Source organism: Vigna umbellata, chromosome 6, assembly GCF_029865625.1.
Source record: "Vigna umbellata cultivar VRB3 chromosome 6, Vumbellata_1.0, whole genome shotgun sequence".
In the NCBI taxonomy this organism is placed as follows: Eukaryota; Viridiplantae; Streptophyta; class Magnoliopsida; order Fabales; family Fabaceae; genus Vigna; species Vigna umbellata.
Genome location: NC_142170.1, coordinates 38,248,409 through 38,270,271, shown reverse-complemented (window position 1 = coordinate 38,270,271; position 21,863 = coordinate 38,248,409). Strand labels below are relative to the sequence as shown.

The following is a 21,863-nucleotide window of genomic DNA, read 5'->3' as shown; positions in this document are numbered from 1 at the left end:
TATGCAAGAAAAAATTTCTGCCCTTGAGAAAATTAAAATTTTTAAGAGTTACCAATATAAACTGAACCACCAAGTAATGTTCAGAAAAAGAATATTGGGGGATTTTACAGCCATAACAACTTGTCAGCTTTTAAGCACAAAAATCTAAGAAATTGATCATATTAAGCCATATAAATTAACAACTATATCCACATCACCTTTTTCTTTTTATAAATTCACAGCTTCCCTAATTCCTCCCAAATTTCCACCAAAACCTAAACCCCGTAAAGAATCTTCTACATTTTCATCATGGCTGCCAAAACCCAAACCCCAACAAATTGTATGTTCCATCCAATGTCAAGAAGGTCTTCTTACATGCCCGTTCCTACATGTGAATGGAACAAGGTTTTTTAAATGATGCTTGGGTTTTCCGAAGAGGATATGTGGCTGAAAAAGGAATTTGAAAGTAGGGAAAAACCAGAGAATTAAGAATTATAAGAGAAGGGCATGTGAAGTGAAGAAGTGAGGAAGGAAATTGCCAAAAAAATTATTTAAAAAAAAATCAAAACTTAACTATATATAGTTTCCTATCAAAATGTCGGAAATTAGTGGAGGTTTTTTAAACTCTCGAAAGATACTTCTTCTAAACACAATTTAAACAAATTTGACTCTGTTCAGAATGAACTCTTTAAGCAGCACTCCATTACTTTGCTTGAAATTTCTAAGCGCCAAATTATCACCAACAAAGAAATAAGTTCATATCAATTTTGGTCAATCATTAAGTCAAGGGGGTTGCCGGCACTAACGTATATACTTCATAACATTTATTTTATAAAGGCAAAATAAATTACAATTGACACAAAAGAAACTCCGATGAATGTGTTGCAGTAATTTAAAAATAATATCACACTAAGTAAGAATTTTATAACGTAACAAAAAACTTATTAAACAGAATGTACATTTTATAGAAATGATTTCGATGAGTGCCACGCCTACAAAAACGACATCCAATTACGCGTTTTTGTCATTTGTTTTATAAAAGACTTGACTATGATCGACACCTTGAGAGTACTATCCAATACGCACATTAATCTTTTATGCTGGTCACTCTTCGCCTTCTGCAATGGCTTGCAACAAAAATCAACGGAGCTCTTCATCACACACCAATAATTTTGATGTGTTTGTTAGCTTTAGAGGTGCAGATACTCGTAACGGTTTCACAAATCACCTTTTTGCAGCTCTTCAAAGAAAAGGAGTTGTTGCTTTCAGAGATGACCAAACAATCCAGAAAGGGGACTTTTTGGAGTCTGAACTCTTGCTCGCAATTGAAGGATCACGCGTTTTCATTGTTGTCTTCTCAAAGGACTATGCATCATCCACATGGTGCATGAAAGAGCTTACGAAGATCGTCGATTGGGTTGAAGTAACAGGTCGAAGTTTGCTCCCTATTTTCTATGATGTCACTCCTTCTGAGGTCCGAAAACAGAGTGGAGAGTTTGCAAAAGCTTTTGCTGAACACGAAGAAAGGTTCAAAGATGACTTGCAAATGGTAAAAGAATGGAGGGCAGCTCTCGAAACAAGCTGCGATCGTTGTGGGTGGGATGTGCAAAATAAGTAAGTACACATACCCATACTTTTGTTATGCTATTTTTCAAAGTCTTAACTAAACTCTCTGTGATGATTGAACTTTTGCCGCATAGGCAACAATATGAAGAAATTGAAAACGTTGTTGAAGAGGTAATCAACATATTGGGTCGTGATCAAATTTGGAATTTTGGCGATGATTTAGTTGACATGCATTCTCGTGTTAAAAAATTGGAAGAACTTCTAGATCTGAGTGCTAATGATATTGTTCACCTTGTGGGAATTGTTGGAATGGGTGGAATAGGAAAGACCACACTTGCAACTGCATTGTTCAATAAAATCTCTCCTCAATTTAATGCTTGTTGTTACCTTGATGATTTAAGCAAAATTTATTGTAATTTTGGAGCAGCAAGTGCACAAAAACAACTTCTTTGTCAAGCTCTAAATCAAGGAAATATCGAGATACACAATTCTTCCCATGGAACTATGTTAATAAGAACTAGATTATGTCACTTAAAAGCGCTTGTTGTTGTTGATAATGTTGATCAAATTGAACAATTAAAGAAATTGGGTTTGCAATCTGAATATCTGGGTGCAGGGAGCAGAATCATCATAATTTCTAGAAATTGTCGTATCTTGCAAAATTACGGAGTAAATAAAGTTTACCAAGTTGAAGTCTTGGACAAAACTCAATCTCTTCAATTACTTCGCAAGAAAGCTTTTAGATCGAATGATATTGGGAAAGAACATAAAGGGTTGACATTAGATATACTGAAGTATGTGAATGGTCTTCCATTAGCTATTGAAGTATTGGGCTCATTTTTACTTGATCGAGATGTTTGTGAATGGAGAAGTGCATTGACTAGAATGGAAGAAAATCCAAGCAAAGATATCATGGATGTGTTGCGAATAAGTTATGATGGATTGGAGAATATAGAGAAAGAAATATTTCTAGATATTGCTTGTTTCTTCTCCAATAATAATTCCTACTCATGGGAGCCAACAGTGAAGAAATTTTTGGACTATCGACAATTTTATCCTGACATTGGTATGAAAGTTCTGATTGAGAAGTCACTTATAAGTCGTCAAAATGGAAATATTAAAATGCATGACTTGTTGAAAGAGTTGGGTAAGAGTATTGTCCGAGAAAAAGCACCCAAAGAACCAAGGAAGTGGAGCAGGTTATGGAACTACAAGGATCTCCAAAAAGTCATGAAAATAAATAAGGTATTTTTTTTAATATACATTCTTATCTTGTCATTCTTTAGGAGTTTACAAATTATAAAAAATATGTAATGATTTTTCCCTGTATAAAATGCTTTAGGAAGCCGAAAATGTTGAAGCTATATTTATTAAACAACATGAAAAAGAGTTTCTACAAGGAAGAATAAGAGTGGATACTTTATCAAAAATGGATCAGCTTGAGTTGCTCATTCTGAAGAATGTGAACTGTTATGGAACTCTCAATTTCATTTCTAATGAACTGAGATATCTATTTTGGAATCACTTTCCTTGGTTGTCTTTGCCATCAACTTTCATTCCAGATCAACTTGTAGAATTGATCCTACCTCATAGCAATATCAAGCAATTATGGGAAGGAAAAAAGGTACTATATTGTTGGTATTTATATATTTTTTTTTCTCAAACAAACAAAAAGATGCTCCATCTCACATTTTCTTTGCTTTCTTTTACATGGTCATTTTTTCAACTTACATTTACACAGAAGAAAAAGGGGGGAAGGTTAACCTTTTTTCATTTATCGTTTTATCTTTTAACCTTTTTAATGGAAAATTGAAATTTTCTTACTTATGTTTCTCTTACAGTGTCTGCCTAATTTGAGAAATTTGGATCTGAGTCACTCCAAAAATCTTATTGAGGCGCCAGACTTAAGTGAGGTTCCACGTCTTACGGATCTTGATCTCAAAGGATGTATACAACTAGTCCACATCCATCCATCCATTGGTATTCTAAGAGACCTTCGTCGTTTGAATTTGAAAAGTTGTAAAAATCTTATTGAGGTGTCAGACTTAAGTGAGGTTCCACGTCTTACGGATCTTAATCTCAAAGGATGTATACAACTAGTCCACATCCATCCATCCATTGGTATTCTAAGAGACCTTCGTCGTTTGAATTTGAAGAATTGTAAAAATCTTGTCCTTAATCTGAATATCCTTTTTGGGATCAGTTCTCTTAAGACCTTAAATATCTCAGGCTGTTCACAATTACTTAATAGTAAGATGTTAATGGACCCAAGTGACACAAAACATTTGGAGAAAGTTGATAAAAATACAAATATCATCCAATTGCCAACATCCTCTGTATACAAACTTCTAATGTTGCCTTTCCATTTTTTCTACCCTCCAAAACCTCAAGTTTCACTTGGTTTGTTATCGTCTTTTTTGTCTTTCTCTGTCCCGTGTTTGTGTGATCTTGACATAAGCTTCTGTAATCTACTTCAAATCCCAGATGAAATTGGGAACTTACGTTCTTTAGAAATATTAAATTTGGGGGGAAACAAATTTGTGACACTACCAAGCACCATCAAGCAACTTTCCAATCTTCGATGTTTGAACTTGACACAGTGCAAGGAGTTAAAATATTTGCCCGAGCTTCCAAAAATACAAGAAATTACAATTGGCAGATGCTATAGCTTATACACTTTTGACTGCTCCAAGTTGAGTGATATGGAACACTGTTATAGCATAGTTTTTTCTTGTTGGATGACGAAAAATCTTGAGGTGACGACGACTCCATCCTTTCTTTTGTCTCACTTTTTCTGTGTACACTCTTTATGTATAACTGAATTTGCTTTAATCAGGATTACTTGGTCCCTCGGATGGAAATTGTTATTCCTGGAAGTGAAATTCCAAAATGGTTCAGTAAACAAAACGCAAGTACATCAATAAGTATGGACCCATCTGCTGTTATAGATGACCCAAATTGGATAGGTGTTTCCATTTGTGCTCTATTTGTCACACACGAAGGTCCTATGAATTTGGATGAAAGAGATTATCCTACAAACGATTATCTTTATTACGGTGTCAATAATTTCATCAACTTTGGGCTAAAAATGTATTCAAGAGTTTCTCTAAAATTCAAGAAAGATCTGGTGACACTTGGGTTAGATTATTTGTTGATAGTGCTTTACTCTCGACAAGATTTCATTCATCTTCTAAATAGACATTCAGATACCATGCATGATCTTCAAGCAGTTAAATTTGAAACTTGGGTTGAGAGTCTTCCAGGATTAGGTTTTATGGTGAAGAAGTGCGGGTATCGTTGGGTATTTAAGGAGGATCTTCAACAATTCAACTCAGACAAGTTTTTCAGCAGAAATTCTTCATCACGGAAGAGGAAGCTTCTAACAAGTGAGTAACCACAGAGATCCTTCAACCACCATTCCATCACAGAAATCTTGATCCTTTTTGAGGTAAAATCTAACTCCTTACATCAGTTTACTAAGTGACTAGTTAGTTGGTATTTCGTTTACAATTTTCAGAGGTGTGAAAATTGAAATGTTAACAAAATCTAAAATGGAAATATTATATATCAGAAATTATGTATATTACCTTGATAATCTCCTTTGGGAGTTGTAAGTTATGGATAATGATACTTTTGACAATATTGTTTGACAACATTTTGACACAGGACACGTGCCGTTGTCCTATTGGTCTATGTGGAAAATGTTTTAAAAAATTGAAAATAAGGTGGAAATTGAAGGGTCGGAGGGTTTTGTTTTCATGGGATTCATTTGGAGACATTTGAAAAAAGAGAAGGTGATTTTTGCGAGAGAAATCTAGAGAACCCTCCTCCCTCTCATCCACCCACAAGCGTCCCTCTCCCCACAAGCGTCGCCGCCATTGTTAGAATTTGAAGTTCGTCGGAGTGTCGTTGTTGACCGCAACGTTGTACGCGCCACTGTTCTGCCGTTCGGAACCAACGAACTTTGAAACCGCCATTGGAGGTAGTTTTTGAAGCTTGCCTCCGTTCCTTTCCGTAATGCATTGTTTGTGTTAAGTGGGTTTAAGTTCTTTAAAAAAAATTTGGGTATTTAGGGGTTGTTGTGTTATTTAGGTGTTTCTCGTGGTATCGTTAAGTGTGGTTTGAAGTTTTGTTGAACATTTTGTCATTCATGTGGTTTTTGGGTGGAAAGTTTGAATTTTTTGGGTTTGTGGTTGTTGTTGGGTTATTTTGACTTAGGTTTTGTATTATGTTTGGTTTGATAGTGATAGATTGCATTAAAGAAGAAGCTCATAACAATGTAAGTAAATGTCATGTATTGAAAATGTATTAGTTTCTTTGAAAAATGTTGGTTAATGATTGTTCATGTTGAAAATAATTTGTAGTTTTGATTGCGGTCGTGATGTGACAACAAAGCCATAGTTGAGATTAATGGTTTACTAAGAGAAAATGATCAGACCCGTATCGGCGTTTTTAATCTTTAGTTTTGTAATTATAATTTTTTTTTTGTTTCATTGAAGTAGCATTATATTATTTGTATTTTGGACTTTGTTTGATGTAGATATGATTCTGGAGTTATTGTTTGAAATTTATGGAGTTGTGGGATGGTGTTGAGAAATACGAAGGCAAAATAATGCCCAATTACACAAGTGTAAGTTATAAAAATTTTCATGTTTTGGAGCTTTGATAGAAGATTGGGCATTTTATTAATATTGTGTGCATTTTTTTCTTTGTAGGAGGAACTGCAACAACTTAAGGAAAAGTATGTCTGTGATTGAATTTTGGATGTCGACAATGTGCGGAAGGATGAAGTGTTACAAGATTTAAGGCTTATGTAAATATTATGGTTTTTTTAGAACTTTTTCAAAATGTATTCATTAGATTTGAATGTACATATTTTTTGTTAGAAATATAAAAAAATGTATTGCTTACATTTATTGATAATGAAATTTGAAGACAAGAATGATCATTGTGTTATTTTTGTTACTAATGAGGAGCATTGGTACCTTGAAGATGTTACAAGATGAAGAACTTGAAGACTCTTGTCATATTCATTGTAAAAGCATTTTGTAGAATAAATTGTATTAGAAATAACTTTGTTGATATAAACAAATAGAACTTTTCCTTAATAGAGATAGTTTGTGCATATAATTGATTATTTGGTGTAATAATCGATTATAACAAGCTCATTTGAAAAAGAGTTGCTCGGGCAAATAATCGATTATTGCTCGGAATAATCGATTATTGCTCGGAATAACCGATTATTTTAGTCTAAGTCAGAACTGCCCAAGTTACGCAAATAATCGATTATTCCTCAGGATAATCGATTATCACATTTTGAAAAACCACATAACGGACACGAATAATCTATTATTACTTACAATAATCGATTATCACTGGTAGTTGGGAAATGTCTTTTCAGTTTCTGACCTCTAGGCTATATATATTTTTCACTAAACCCTTTAGAGGGTTATCTATACCATTTGAGAATACAGAAATATTTTGAGGAAGTTCTCAAGTGATAGTGTTGTTGATAACGGTTTAAAATACCGTTATCTGTGATGTAATTTTGATATTAAATGCACCCTTTTTGACTTAGAAACTTGCTTTGACTTGTGTTTTTGCTTTAGTTTTGTGAATAAGAGAGTTAAGGTTATACTTGATGATCTTATCACCAAATTCCCTTGATTTTGTAGGCTATTGGAATGATTTGAAGGAAGAGTTAAAGTACCAAATAGTTGGAATGCAGAAAAGTCAACCAGAGTGCAAAAAAGTCAACTAGAGAAGTCAACCGCGAAGCTTGGGCGCCTAGTGGAGGCTTCGGCGCCAGAAATCGACGTCCACCGCCCGGGCACCCAAAAAGGGGCGCTCGAGCGTCATGGAATAGGCCCATTTTTTGCTCTGCTTCGACTCTTTTGGACCGGGCCCTGTTTCCACTCTTCTCCAACTCTATTTAAAGGACCCAGGTGCTCTAGGTTTGGTTTCTCTAGCTTCGACTCTTTTACTCTCTGAAGGCAGATTTGGAGGCGGAAGCTTCCTCTTCTACTCTTAGGGTTTTACTATCACATGCTTTTCCATTGTACATCTAGTTTCTCCATGTCTATGGGGAACTAAACTCTATTTGTTGTTGGAGAATGATGCAACCTTGTGAACTCTCATGTATTTGAATTGATTCTTAATCATATGCTTTATTCATTAATTGTTAGGGAATTCATATGTTTTAATGCTTGCTCTATTTAACTTATTTAGTTGCATGATTTATGAATTGCATGAGTGCCGGGAGGTTCCTTACAATTCAGGTTCTTGTTGAATTCTCCCCAAGGGTAATATTTCTCAGGGATGAGAGTATGAGTACTTGGTCGTCTTAATTTTCTAGGAACGCTAGGAATTGCACGAACTAGGAATTAAGGCAGACTTATTGCGCCAAGGGATTGGGTTCTAAGTACTTTAGTGAGTGACATTAACATTAATGCATAAAGAGGAATTCTTATATACATGAGAGGGAACCTGGTGAAATCTAACCCCAACAACATATTCATCTCATATTAAACAACATTCGTTCATCTCTGTGTTACTCTAGTATTGATCAATTTGCATTCATATTTTATTTTAAGTCTTAATTAATTAATTTATCACACGACTGTTTAGTGTCGAGAGTCCTTTGGGATACAATACTTGGTCTTACCATTTTATATTACTTGTGCGATTTGGTACACTTGTCAATCCATCAATAGTTGCTTAAGTCAAGTCTTGTGAATAGGAGAAGCTCGCGCTTAGTGGGTCTAAGGTCAGAGCAGTTCTCTTCAAGTTGGATGAGTGGGTTTCTTCCATTTGTTTTTCGAAGCACAATGTTTTCTATTCTTTGTTTATTTTTATTATCTGATTGTAATCTCCAAACCATATTTTAGTGAAAAGTGATTAACGACTGGTGTAAGGACCTAGAAAATAGACTATTAAGAGTAGATAGATGTATTAAAATAATGAGACTGAGCAATTAGTGTTAAAATAAGCTAACAGTATAAATAGAGTTTTAAAACACTCAACTCATTATATCAGTACGTTCTATCTCTCTAAAAACTCTATTCTCTACCTTTTCTGCTCATTCTCTCTAAAATTTCTCACCAGTGGTTCGTCTAATCGACAATCAGGAGCTTCCTAGGCGATCCTGTGATCAAAGGCTTCCTTTTCCACCGATCAATTTCGTGGTTAGAGTGGGTAAGTTTTGTTTCTTAAATTGTCGTGAATTTCGACATTTTCTGGTACATGCAAACACTGTTCGGTTTGCATGTGTTCATGAACTCTTCCTTTGGGTTCTGATTCTGTTTCTGGTTCGGTGGTTGGTTTCCTTTCACCGATTCAAAGTCTGTAGGCTGTCCTAGGATCACTTGCGGTTTAGCAAAACTGTGGAGAAGTTTAAATCTGTCAAGTATCTTTGAGGTAAGGGAAGCTAGTTAATTTAATTGATTTGGTTATGATATATGAGAATGATGGTTGTTGTGGTTGTATGTATGTGAAAATTGAATGTTTGTATGTTCGGTATTGTTGTGTGGGTTGTTAACTGCTGTGGCCATGTTTGATTTCGGTTCTGCAAAATTATGGTTACTGTGCCGATTGAATTTTGAGAAAGTGGAGTAGTGAAAAGAGGGAATTTGTATCAGGAGTGGTTTCGGTCTGTAAGGATAATCTAAGTGAGTTGTTTAGGGCCTATTAGAACCCTTAAGTCCTTCTAAAACGTGCAAAAAAGTAGGAAAACAGATTTTGAGTCATTGAGTTTTTGATTATGCAGAATTTTGGAGTGAAATATGGTATGGGACTCTTTGGAATGATGTTAGAAAGATTTAGGTACTCTTGGATAGTTGTAAATGTGTATATGATTCATGTTTCGGGAATTAGAAGTTGGGATAAATGTTTGGTAAAGTTTAGCTTGTTCATCTTTTTGCAGAAGTTTTGCAGAATTATGCAGAGCTGAGCATGCGTTGTTGACCGCTGGGTCATGCACTATTGGTCGCTCGACCATGTTCAAGTACTCGGTCTTTAGCTGGGTGCGATCGCTAGTCTTTCCAGTTCATGACCGTTTGGTCTTAGGTGGTTGCTCTCTAGGTAGTGCTAGGTTTCGTAACAGCGTTCGGTCTGTTATAGGTCTTAACTATTAATGACCGTTCGGTCATGTACTGTCTTGATAATGCTTGGTCATTTACCAACACTCGGTTTCAGAAGCGCTCGGTCTTGTACTAGTAGTTATGGTAGTGTGTGTGTTCGGTCTTGTACTGGTAATTGTTCTTGATAGCGCTCGGTCTCGTACTAGTGCTCGTTCTTGGTATTGCTCGGTCTTGTACGGGTACTTGGTTTGTATTGGTGTTCGGTCTTAACTTGTATTTGGCTCCCGTTTGAGCCTCACTCTTTAAATGACCCTTCGGTCATATTTACATGTTATGGGTGTTTTCCTTTCAGTTGTGTTCATGGGTATTGGTGATTTTTACTGTTCGGTTTGACCTTACTATGAAGTATTCAGTCTCTCTTAGTGGTCGGTCCTTAATAGTGTTCAGCCACTTCTTCAGTCTTATCTTTTATGGACCGTTCGGTCTTGTCCATTGGAAAGTGAGAAACCGTTCAGTCTCCACCATTCACAGGGTGTTCGGTCTTGTTCATATATGTTGATGTTTTTCTATTTTTGTTCAGTCCTTAACTGAGCTCGGCCTATGCTTAGGCCTGATTGGTCATTGACCGTTCGATCGTATTCGGGGTTTGTGTTGTTGCAGTTCGGTTTTCTGCTATGAATGAATATTTGGTCTTTAAATGCTATTATCACTGTTTGACTTTGATGGGTTGAGATAGTTGTATTGATCTACTGCATATGGGAAATTGCATTGATATTTCAAATAAGGCATATGTTTCAAGTAATGTGGAAGAGAATTCCAAGGAGGAATGTCTCAGTGAAAAGTGTAATGAAGTGGTAAATGTTTCACTGAAAAGTGTATCAAAGTGGTGTTATAGTATGAATATGGATAGTGAAATTCACGGAGTTCATCTTGATATTCTGATGATTACCAATTCTCAAGTAGAGATGGGTAAGGCGTTGTGTGAGAATGGCAGGAGGTCCTAGCCCATAGGTTTTTGGGTGAGTTATGACGGACTAACCTCGGGTGGCAGCTGATGGTTTTCCAGTTACTACACCACCCGAGTGCATGAACGACCTCAAGCTACATATTCATACAATCCGGATGGTTAAGTCAGGTGTACGGTTTATGCATGAAGTATAGTGTTCATTTGTATATGCATATATGTATTTGTTTTGGTATGTTGGAGTTTCCGGTTATGCATTGGTTGTACTTGTAAGAAATGTATGTATGTTTGGTTAATTAAATTACATTAGCTTACCCATATTTTCCTGTCTTGTCATGTTGTCCGTTCGGTCGTCTACGTCCTTGCAATGATCACCCGGTGGATGTGAGCAGAGTGTGAAGAGGTTTATCTGGAGCAGGTGTTGAGCGAGGAATCTTCAATCCCTTAGGATAAGACCGCTCGGTTGATACATCTCTTGTATGACCGATCGGTCGGTTCTTATGATTTGTATTCAGAGTAGGATTTTAGTAAGTTTTAAAATTATGGTTATTTCATAAAAACTGTAAGTTAATTTTATTTTCTGTAACTGTTCCATTTTATTGTAAATGTAAGAACTCTTAAATATAGTTTATAGCTATATTTTTGGGATGTTACAACTGGACTTAAAATCTTTTAATTCGAATCCGGATAAATTTTTTGTGTTGATTTTCTTGAATCCTTACTCTTTAGCATACCAACTGTTTGATAAAAGTCTTCAAAGAAAATTAGGATTTTAAAACAAACCATTTTATCTTGCTTATTGACCAGTACACACTTTCTGCTCTTAAATCGATTTTTTATTTCGTTGCGCGACTTGTTGATACTTACAATTTTTGGTGTTGATTAGCATAGGGTTGAATAGAAAAAGGACCATTTTTTATGTAGGACGTTTGTACTGTAGTCCCCACGAAATGTGAATCTGATTATTTATGTTCAATCTGGGATGTACAGGGTTCTATGTAGATTAAATGATGAAAATAAATTTTTGCACTAAAAAATTGTTAAAAATAAGGAGGCTTGTTTCTCAACACCAATAGAGGGTGAATTGGTGTTTTATAAAAACTTATACTTTTCAAATCTTTTTGAGAAGTTAGAACGATCTTTAAACTTTCTTGTGTTGTAAGTAAATGCGCATGCAAAGAAAGTAAAGAGATAAGAAAAAAAAAATCAAACTCAAGACTTTATCCTGGTTCGACCTCAATGCCTACATCCAGTCACTCTCCCAATCAACCTTAGATTGAAGAGTATTTCACTATAATGGTCGGAGTATTACAACAAAGGTTTTACAGAGCTCTCTCAAATGCAAAAACCTTCCAAACTCTCAATCAAATATAGAAATAGAATACACCTGCACACACAGAACCGCTTGTCCTTGTTGCAGAAACCCTTTTAGAATCCCCTCTCAAAGTCAAGAGCTCCCCACTCTTCTTCCTGACGCACATGTCCAGGGAAATAGCAAATCAAAGATTGCAAAATCTTCTAATCAAAACTAGATACACCTTCAGTCGTGCTAATGTGATGAACCAATGTAGTCCACGAGAATGCCTCGCAAGAATTCCTCAAGATTCTTCAAATTCTTCACGTTCTTGATTCTTGGAGCGTATGTACAACCTGTAAAACTTTCTCACAAAGAATATTAGATATAAAAATTTTCAATTGATCAAGAGTTGCAGTATATCAAGTAATGCGTCAATATATAGTTTTTATCAGTTCTGACGCAAAACAATCGATTACGTTACTTATGTAATCGGTTACATTAAAATATATGTAACAACATTACAACAAACTCATCTTTTAATTGAATGCTCAATTAATGTAATCGATTTGTAATTAATGTTTGGTCAAACATATTTAAAAATATGACCATTAGAGCAGTTATGACAAGAGCGAAATCAATTTTCAAAACATAACAGACTTACTTGAATACACAACGTATGTAATCGATTAAGCTTTAACACTTAGACAGATTTTGAAAAATTTTCGTCTCAAAAACTCATCACAGCACATTTGAAAAATATATATGCAAACACACGAGTTTTAATTGATTCAAACAAGCTATTTTGCCACAGTTCAAAAACCAAGTTGTCTGATGACCTTAATTGATTACTACAACACTATAATCGATTATGTCATGCAAATATGTTTTTGTGGTTGTGATTTTCAATACACAGAAACATACATTGTGCATACACAGATATAATCAAGTCATAATCACCATAGTATGCATAACCAACACAGTATGTCCAACATATACATTTATCACAGTATGTGCATATAACACAATAAGCATGTACATATTTCATATATGCATATAACATAACACAGACATTCATGTGTTGTTGCTATTAATGTGTTGTCATCATAAAAAACAACATAACAAGGATTGAGTTCCGCTATCACATTGCTCCCCCTATCAACAAAAATGAATGTCATGAAATTTGTTGACCATGTACAAAAGATTTACCTTAAGTGTCATAATCATTGCTTGAACATGACTTTTACACTAGTACAAAAACAACGTATTACGTTGGTTATTTTTGGCTTTTAACGACGAATTCGCGACCGACGTCATAGCGGGTAACGTAAATTTTACGTCAAATATCATGAGGCGAAGTTAATAGGACAATTTGACGTCGAGTCGATCGAGAATTGACGTAAACCTAACGTCGATTTTGTGCAACGACGCTAGGTTACGTCAGTTATTAAAGAGAATGATGTTCAATATTTGAATAAATATTTATTTTTATAGTAAGATTTGTCGTCTTATGTACGAGGGAAGTGACGTAAAGTTAACGTCGTTACGGAAGATAACGAACGTAATGTTCACGTCGAAGTTCAAAGAGGACGTCAATTTTTGAGTAATATTTGAATAAATATTTATATTTAATGGAATATTTAACGTCAAGTATAAGGGGATGGACGTAAGGTTAACGTCGAACTTGTCGATATTGGATGTTACTATCTATGTTTGAACGTCGAATGGTGTATACTTCGACGTTACCTTCAGTGTTTTTTCTTTTAGATTTGATTCGGTTTAGTTCATTCAACCAAACCTGAAATACAGAAACCAGTTTTCCAATTCATATATATTCACAGAATTAATTAATTTAAACCATGCTATCATCAATTCCAATTAAATAGTAAAACTAAAAGACGCTAATGCTATCATCAAAACTTAAAAGAACCTAGTTTTCCATTCATCTATTCACAGTATTCATCTATTCACAATAATCTATTAACAGTTTAAAAGCTGCACAAGTAAGCAAATGCTACTATCATGAAAGGAAAAACCTAAATCTATAGCTATTTAAAATGTTTATTCAAATATCGTGCCCAATCCTCTCTTATCGTCTTTATTACTGAAGTGGACAATGGAGAGGTAGTGTTGAACCGCTGCATAATCAAGAAAACTTTACTATTATATTCATTTTATTGTCAAAAGTTTATTGATATTTGTAAGATTTTCAAATGTAAATTTTTACCTCAGTCCATTCCCCTCTGATTTTTGCTCGGATGATTGCCTTCATCCATGACATGATGTAGTAGCCACATGCCCAGGAATCATTCTGCTTATTACACTAAACATGTGAAAGAACTTAGTCAAATGTAATGGTTTAAATTTGACTACGAAAATTAAAGGTTAAAGATCAACGAATTCCAACCTTAGGATATATAATTTCAAGTTGTTGTCCTTTGGTCCTAGTCACAACTTTAAAAAAATTTGAAACATTTGAAATATAAGTTAATATATTAATATCATAATGAATTGATAAGAATGAATGTAATACTTACGTTTGTATCAAGGACTTTAACTCCGCTTTAATCTTCCTATGAAGAGAACAAAACCATACAACTTGCGCTCTTTTTGGAATGATCACCATGAGTTGCCAATGGCCCCTGTCATGTACCAACAACTAGTGAGTTAGTTTATTGATTAAAATTTGATAAAAGGACAATATTGGGAAACACATACGCATCAATGTATGGCGCGATATACATCTCTCTGATAGACTCAGTCATCCATGTTTGAATATATGATTTTCTGAAATATAATGTGTTTCCAGATGGTTGAATGGTCGGAGGTTCAAGAAAGCTATAAACTGACGCCCGACATGATTCAACTACGATTGTGTCCATGTACCTGTAAGAATAAAGTTAAGTATATTTATTAAAAATTAATAATACTAATATACAAATTGGAAAATAACAAATAAAAAAGTTACATGCACCATAGTTGTATGCATGAAATGTTGAGCATTTTTTCTCCACCAATGATCTCATATGCATCATCGAAATTAATATACAATGGAACATGGCACTCGAGGCCAAATGTTCTTAACTCCCACAGTATCTCTACCGGTCCTTTTCTCAACTTATTTAATCTTGAGGTCAATATGGATATAGCATCATGGTCTTCTGCTTCCTCACGAGCCTCATTCACAGGTTGAGCAATTTGTTGTTTCTCAGGATGGTAGACCTGCAACTCACATTTACAAAAGTTAGGAATCGTTTAATTATAACTTGAAGATTTAAGATAATAAAAAGAAGAATATAATACCGTTGGTGGGCCAAAGTATGGCATGATCATAGCCTTAGGCCAAGCTATAAATGTGCCTAAGGCTTCCCCCACGAATTGGATTTCAGATGTAGGCACTGGCACTCGAGCCTGGGGTCTCTTGGATCATCAATCATTACCCGCGTATGAGTGGGCAATAAAGGAGCACCATGAATGGTCTGGCCTCCTGCAATCTGTCGTCCCATGGCCACTACGGCGGAGGATCCTCATCAACCAAAAGCTCATACTGAATATTGTAATTAGTATGATCTACAGTAGAGCATGAGCCTTTGGTGCTCACACGAGGTGCAGTAGGATCATCTGTAGGGGCGTCCTCCTGTTGTGACTGTTGTTGTTGCTCTTGTTGTTGTTGTTCTTGTTGCTGTTGCTTTTGTTGGGTGATCATCGCAAGTTTTTCTTCGAGCATTCTGAAGCGTTTACCCATGCTTTCCTCTAATTCGACTTGCACCTGTTGTCTGATGCTACTAACCATTTCCTGAGTCACGACTTATGTGCTTCTTGGTTTAGGGCCAAAGTAGTCCCTCAATCCAATAGCTCCTCCAACATCACGCACACAACCTGGACGGTCTAGCCGACCTGTGGTTGCTACTAGGAGGTCCTCCCTACCTTGTGCCACAAATGTGCCTTAACTCTGTTGGTCAATAGAGTCATCCTGCATATCTTAATGAAGCTAGACACATTAAAAATTTTGTTACATAATTTTTTTATGAACTATGGTAATCAGTTAAAAGTTTCCACTTAGAATTCTCTAGGATATCTCTTGAGCAGACTGGGATGTAAATTGGCCATTGAACTTTGTCCGTGTAGCCTTCCACAATTCATGTCTGGCTGGTGGAGGTGTTAGATTAGGTGACTCAAGACCTAACTCCTCAGCGCGATGTTTTCTCATCTTTTTTCTCTAATAACGCATAACCACCATGTGACAGTACGTGTGGTGTATCATTAAGCTTTTGCCTCTGCTTGGCGGCTGTCCTTTTCACCTATGAAAAAATGAAAATCATTAAGCATAAATCACAAATTAACATCTTGTGTGACTAGAGCAAAATATTAAAAAACATATCTGCCACTCAGGAGTAAGTCTAGATTCTTTAAACTGCACCCACTGCTCCTCAGTTATTTTATATTTTGTACAAGGAGTTTCGTTCTGTTTAGAGCCAAAGACCTATTGACGTGTCATTCTCGTCTTGAAGTCCCTCCACCGGACTGCAATGTGGGATAAAATCTTCTTCCTTATCTTTTCATCATTAGGGATATCCCAATTTTCTTGTTAAAAACAAAATTAATGTTATAGCATGATCAACAAAAATAAGTCAATGATGGAAGTAAAACATCTTAAACATACCAAAATATCCTGTCATAGTAGATTTTTGTCAACCTATGGGACATCATCCCAACAGGTAGCGACATTAGGGACATGATATTTTGCCATCACGCCCAAGTAACTTATGAACGATGTTGCATCTGCCCCAATAGGCACAAATGTTCGGGGATCAAACTCCACCGTCACTGGTTTCTCATTAACCCAACAGGATGTGACATCAGGCATCCGAGTCAAAGATCTACCCCCTCCTCCCGTCGGACCTGATCCAGAGCTCGTCATACCTGTTTACAAAGTGTTAGTAAATTATAGTTGGAATAGACAAAATAAATAAATTGTACAAGTAATTAAAACAATGTTAAGACACCTATTTATCCCATATGCCTTCGTTGTGATCACATCGAGTTGCATGTATTTCATCGGGTACATCATCAACCTTATTTTCAATGGTTCTTGATGAGAAGGAGCTTGTCTCAAGTATATCTAGAGAGTCTTCATCATCAGTTGTGTTCATAACTCTACCTTCCAATACCACTGATCATTTATGATTCACTAGGTCAGTGACTAGAATATTTGTCTTGCTTGACTAGCCATAATAAATGGTTCATCCGTGTAACTCATTAATTTTTTAAGATCCACCAAAGTGAATCAGAGGTCTTCTATCACCACACCAGAATTATTGTCAACCCATTTACACTTGAAAACTGGAACTCTAAAAGTGACATAATCAATTTCCCAAATTTCTTGTATTATTCCAAAATAACTGATTGATGCTATAATTGGATTCTTATCCTTGGAACTGGAAAACTGTACAGCCTCAGCTTGTAGGGTAACTCCACTATTTTGAACTCTACTTTTATCGTCTTCCTCCTTTGAATAAAACAAGTAGCCGCCGAAAGTGATCACATCAATGTTAGGTCCACGAGCTAGTCTCAATAGATTTTCAGAAACATTCGGAGTCGCATAAATCTTTTTCTTAAACCAAGCTAAAAAGGATTTGTTATGTTCATTAAGTGTCTGCTTTTCACTCATACGTGGATGTGCTGACTTAATTTCATCAATGTGTTATGAAATGTAAGGAATAACATCCTCTGTGTTGTTTAAAATGTACAAATGTGCTTGATTAACTTCTTTTCCACTAACACTTTCAATTCTTACTCCTCGAACTCCCTTTCCTTCACGTATGTTTTCATGTCTTTTCTTTGGAAGTCCTATTGGGTCACAACTTGGCATATAACTTGAGCAGAATTCAATGGCTTCCTCTACAATGTAGCGCTCTATAATCGAAGCTTCCGGTCTCAATTGATTCTTAACATATCCCTTTAAGATCTTCATGTATCTTTCAACCAGGTACATCGACCTCAAGAAAACCGGCCCACATATTCGAATCTCTCTTACTAGATGGACAATCAAATGAATCATGATATCAAAAACTTAGGGTGGGAAATACATTTCCAATTGGCACAATAGTCTGATGGCCTCATTTTTCAAATCATCTAACTGTTGAGGATCAACAACTTTCTTGCAAATGACATTGAAAAACAAACTCAAACGTGTGAGAATACCTCTAATAGAGGCACGTAATATGGCTCGAATAACTACTGGTAAAAGTTGTTGCATTAAGACATGACAATCGTGAGACTTTAAACCAACCAACTTCAAATCTTTCATAGAAACAAGGCTACTAATATTCGACGAATAACCTTGTGGAACCTTCACACTGTGTAAACATTGACAAAAAAATTGTTTTTCTTTTTTTGAAAGAGTGTGACAAACTGGAGGAAGATAGGTGCGTCTTCCTATGGATTGCGGATGTAACTCAGAACAGATTCTCATGTCAACCAATTCTTGTCATGCTTTCACTCCATCTTTTGTCTTTCCTTTAACGTTTAGTAAAGTCCCAACAACACTATCACATACATTTTTTTCAACATGCATCACGTCTATGCAATGTCGCACATCAAGTTTACACCAATATGGAAGATTAAAGAATATTGATCGCTTTTTCCAAATGTTTTTCTCAACGGTCTTTTTTTAATGTTTTCCGAAGACAACATCAATGTTCCTCACCTGGTCGTATACTTCTTCCCCATTACCTTATCTACACACTACATCATCCTCAAGACTTCCATTAAACGCTTTTTTTCAATCTGCGGTAAGGGTGATTTCGAGGAAGGAATCTTCGGTGTCTTGTGTACACAGTTTTCTGCCCATGCTTCAGTTGAAGATAGCTAGTATTTTCTTCACAAATCGGAAATGCAAAATGACTTTTAACACTGTAACCACTCAAGTTCCCATATGCTGGGAAATCATTTATGGTGAAAAACAACATTGCACGTATACGAAAGTTTTCTTCTGAATATGAATCGAAGACCTCGACGCCCTCTTGATGGACAAATTTATGATCACCAAAATATGATGTCACAAACTTGTTTTACAATCGGCAAGTATGACCGAATCGTTCAAGTAATAAACTTGGTAAGACCAAGTATTGTTCTTCCCAAAGGACTCACGGCCTAGTTTAGTTATGTGATTCGTTGATTAGCTAAGACTTAAGGACGAAATAATTGGATTTTAATATGCAAAAGACAAAAATAAACATGTATGCATGAGTGTGATCAATAGCTAAAGCAAAATACAAACACTTTCAATGAAATATATGGGTGAGTATGTTGTTGGGGGTCAATTTCATCTTATCCACTCTCATATATTTTAGGAATTCAACATTCAAATCATCATTGTTAATGCCACTCTCTAAAGTACCTTTCAAGAAGGCTTCTCCCTAATTACGAGTTCATACAATTCCTAGCATTCCTAATAATTAGTTCATCAAGTGCAGGAGCTTAACGACAACCAATATAATATTGGGAGAGATTCCCCGGATCTAGACTTCCCCGTACGTGTCCGTATCGACAAAACCAATAATCATGCATTGAATGAGTTAAACAACACAAGCATTAAGCAAAGAGGAAAAACCCTAACTAATGATGAAAGAAAGCATAGGTCTTAAATAAAAGATGTAAAAACAAATTCCATATATGAGAGCTTCATAAGATTACATTGATTCCCCAACAAACATACAAGGTTTAGTTCACCATATTCATGGTGAACCTAGATGAACAATGAAAGAATGAAAGATAAAACCCTAGAAAGGTGAAGAGGTAGCCTGAGCATCCAAGATCCTCCTTCAAAGGGGTGGAAGAGAGAGTGTTTGCTTCGTTTCTGCCAAAGATACAAACCCTAGGACGTCCTAAAGCTTATATACTATTCTAAAATTACAAAAAAATCTAGGTCCAAGCCCATAAGTGTGCCGCTCAGCAGTAATCTGCCGCTCAGCGGTGAGTGCGCGTCTCGTTTCTTCCCCTCAGCGGCCATTTTGCCCCTCAACGGACCTCCCGTGACTTCCTTAGTGCTGCTCAGCGGTAAACTGCCGCTGAGCGGTACTTTCGGCTTCTCCTTTTGCACTTTTTAATGTCTTTTCTGATTCCATCTCTCTCCTTCTTCACTTCTTTCACTAAATTCACCTGAAAACCTGCACAAAAACACTGAAATCAAGCATAAACCTGTCTAGCTCTCTTATTTCTGAAAATATGGATAAAAGCATGATTTCAAGCTAGTTTCTAAGTGTAAAGGTTGCTTTTTGTGTCAATTTTAAGCATGAAAATAACAGTTTTTCAACTGTTATCACCTCTTCCCACAACATTTTTAAATCGTCAATTAACGGTTTTAGATAAACATGAATGTCATTTCCAGGTTGTCTAGGACCCGATATCATCATAGACAACATCATGTATTTTCTCTTCGTGCACAACATAAGAGATAGATTGTAAATCATCAAAATAACTGGCCATGAACTATGTTTGCTACTTAAGTTGCCATAAGGATTCATACCATCTATAGCAAGTGAAAGTCTTAAGTTTCTCGCCTCTGCACTAAATTCGGGAAATGTGCCATCAATGTTCTTCCATTGTGGGGAATCAGCTGGGTGTCGAAGAAGATTATCACATTTTCTTCCATCAACGTGCCACATAAGATTCTTCACATCTTCTTTAACAATCGTTTCAACCTAAGTACTATAGGTAAATACCACATGACCTTAGCCGGTGGATCTTCATTGTGTTCATCGTTATTTCCATCAAGTTTCTTCTTAAATCGTGACGAACCACACGTCGGACACACCTTCATTGAAGCATACTAATATCTATACAATACACAGTCATTGGGACATGCATGTATCTTTTGGTATTCCAAACCCATTGGACATAGAATTTTCTTCGCGTCGTAATTACGGATAGGTAACGTGTTATTTTCTGGTAGCATCTCCTTCGACAACTCCAACAATTCTGTGAAACTTTTATCAGTCCATCCGTTTCTTGCTTTCAAACAAAACAATTTCAAAGTAGCCGATAACCTTGTAAAATTGATGCATCCTGGATACAACTCTTGCTCCGAATTGTTCTTAAGACTATCGTATAAATGAGCTCTTCCAAAATTTTCTTCACCAACGTCACGTAACATTTCGTCTAAATGATCACTCATCCATTCGTCGACCTAATCTGAACCTCTTAAAGTTGTTGGCTTATATAATACTTCCCCATGCCAAGTCCAAACTGTATAACTTCTCATTATTCCATAGATGAACAGATGATCACGGATGTTGTCCAAGTCTTCATATACTTGATTGAGACAACGAACACAAGGGCAAAAATATGCCTCGTTCACTAGTTTTGCGTGTTCTTTAACATATTGTATGAACTCAGAAACTCCTCGCTCATACTCTTCACTAATACGATGTTGATGAATCTAGCTTCGATCCATACTACTACACTAAACGAAAAGAATCCACGGAAAAAAAAAACTAACTTACGTAGAGAAACAAAAATAAATACCTATCATACGTTGAAGGAAAAAAAGAAACTATCATAGTATACGTACACGAACACAAATATCTATCGTTATACATATATCATACGTCCGTAATCGACAAACACGAACACATATATCATACGTAAGAGATATTGAAGGAAAAACAAAAACCCAAACTTGAAATGGTGTCACTGGAGAAGATGACGAAGTTCGCTGACAACGAACGAACACAAATATCATACGTTGAAGGAAAAAAAACTATCATAGTATCGTTATACATATAGATATCATACGTCCAGAATCGACATACACAACACAAACACGAGCACATACATCATATGTAAGAGTATTTTAAGAAAAAAAACATACTTCAAATGGTGTCACTAGAGAAGATGATGAAGTTCGCTGACCCAGTACGAAAAACAACATAAAGATAAACGAAAAACAATCGGTCAACCTTAGAAATGAGAACCAAAT

General features: G+C 35.8%; 2 protein-coding genes and 1 pseudogene across 3 annotated transcripts; 1 reads left to right on the top strand and 2 right to left on the bottom strand.

The window, feature by feature from the left end:
• The first annotated feature begins 1,058 nt into the window (after positions 1-1,058).
• LOC148197403 (TMV resistance protein N-like) lies at positions 1,059-6,487 on the top strand. 2 transcript variants are annotated; one of them, XM_088093203.1, is made up of 8 exons: positions 1,059-1,593; positions 1,680-2,790; positions 2,888-3,169; positions 3,387-4,301; positions 4,382-4,993; positions 5,212-5,527; positions 6,086-6,175; positions 6,261-6,487. In XM_088093203.1, the coding sequence occupies exons 1-5, from the start codon at positions 1,103-1,105 to the stop codon at positions 4,937-4,939; spliced, it is 3,357 nt and encodes a 1,118-aa protein (XP_087949329.1). In that variant the 5' UTR covers positions 1,059-1,102; the 3' UTR covers positions 4,940-4,993; positions 5,212-5,527; positions 6,086-6,175; positions 6,261-6,487. The 2 variants fall into 2 exon arrangements, with proteins under 2 accessions (XP_087949329.1, XP_087949330.1); XM_088093204.1 differs by lacking the exon at positions 6,086-6,175.
• A 7,927-nt stretch (positions 6,488-14,414) lies between these two features.
• Positions 14,415-15,387, bottom strand: LOC148197402 (uncharacterized). The gene is made up of 4 exons (XM_088093681.1): positions 15,322-15,387; positions 14,850-15,103; positions 14,600-14,767; positions 14,415-14,523 (listed from the first exon to the last, which is right to left on the bottom strand). Exons 1-4 carry the CDS (start codon positions 15,385-15,387, stop codon positions 14,415-14,417), a joined length of 597 nt encoding a protein of 198 aa, XP_087949807.1.
• A 1,190-nt stretch (positions 15,388-16,577) lies between these two features.
• LOC148197401 (uncharacterized) lies at positions 16,578-21,059 on the bottom strand (annotated as a pseudogene).
• Positions 21,060-21,863: the final 804 nt, after the last annotated feature.

Bases quoted from the DNA above. Each gene is read 5' to 3' on its own strand.
- LOC148197403 (XM_088093204.1), top strand. From the start codon at position 1,103: ATGGCTTGCAACAAAAATCAACGGAGCTCTTCATCACACACCAATAAT. The intron at 1,594-1,679 runs GTAAGTACACAT...TTTGCCGCATAG, and splicing joins GGGTGGGATGTGCAAAATAA to GCAACAATATGAAGAAATTG. The intron at 3,170-3,386 runs GTACTATATTGT...TTTCTCTTACAG, and splicing joins AATTATGGGAAGGAAAAAAG to TGTCTGCCTAATTTGAGAAA.
- LOC148197402 (XM_088093681.1), bottom strand. From the start codon at position 15,387: ATGGGACGACAGATTGCAGGAGGCCAGACCATTCATGGTGCTCCTTTA. The intron at 15,104-15,321 runs GTAATGATTGAT...TGTGAGTTGCAG, and splicing joins TATTGCCCACTCATACGCGG to GTCTACCATCCTGAGAAACA. The intron at 14,768-14,849 runs GTAACTTTTTTA...TTATTCTTACAG, and splicing joins TGCATACAACTATGGTGCAT to GTACATGGACACAATCGTAG.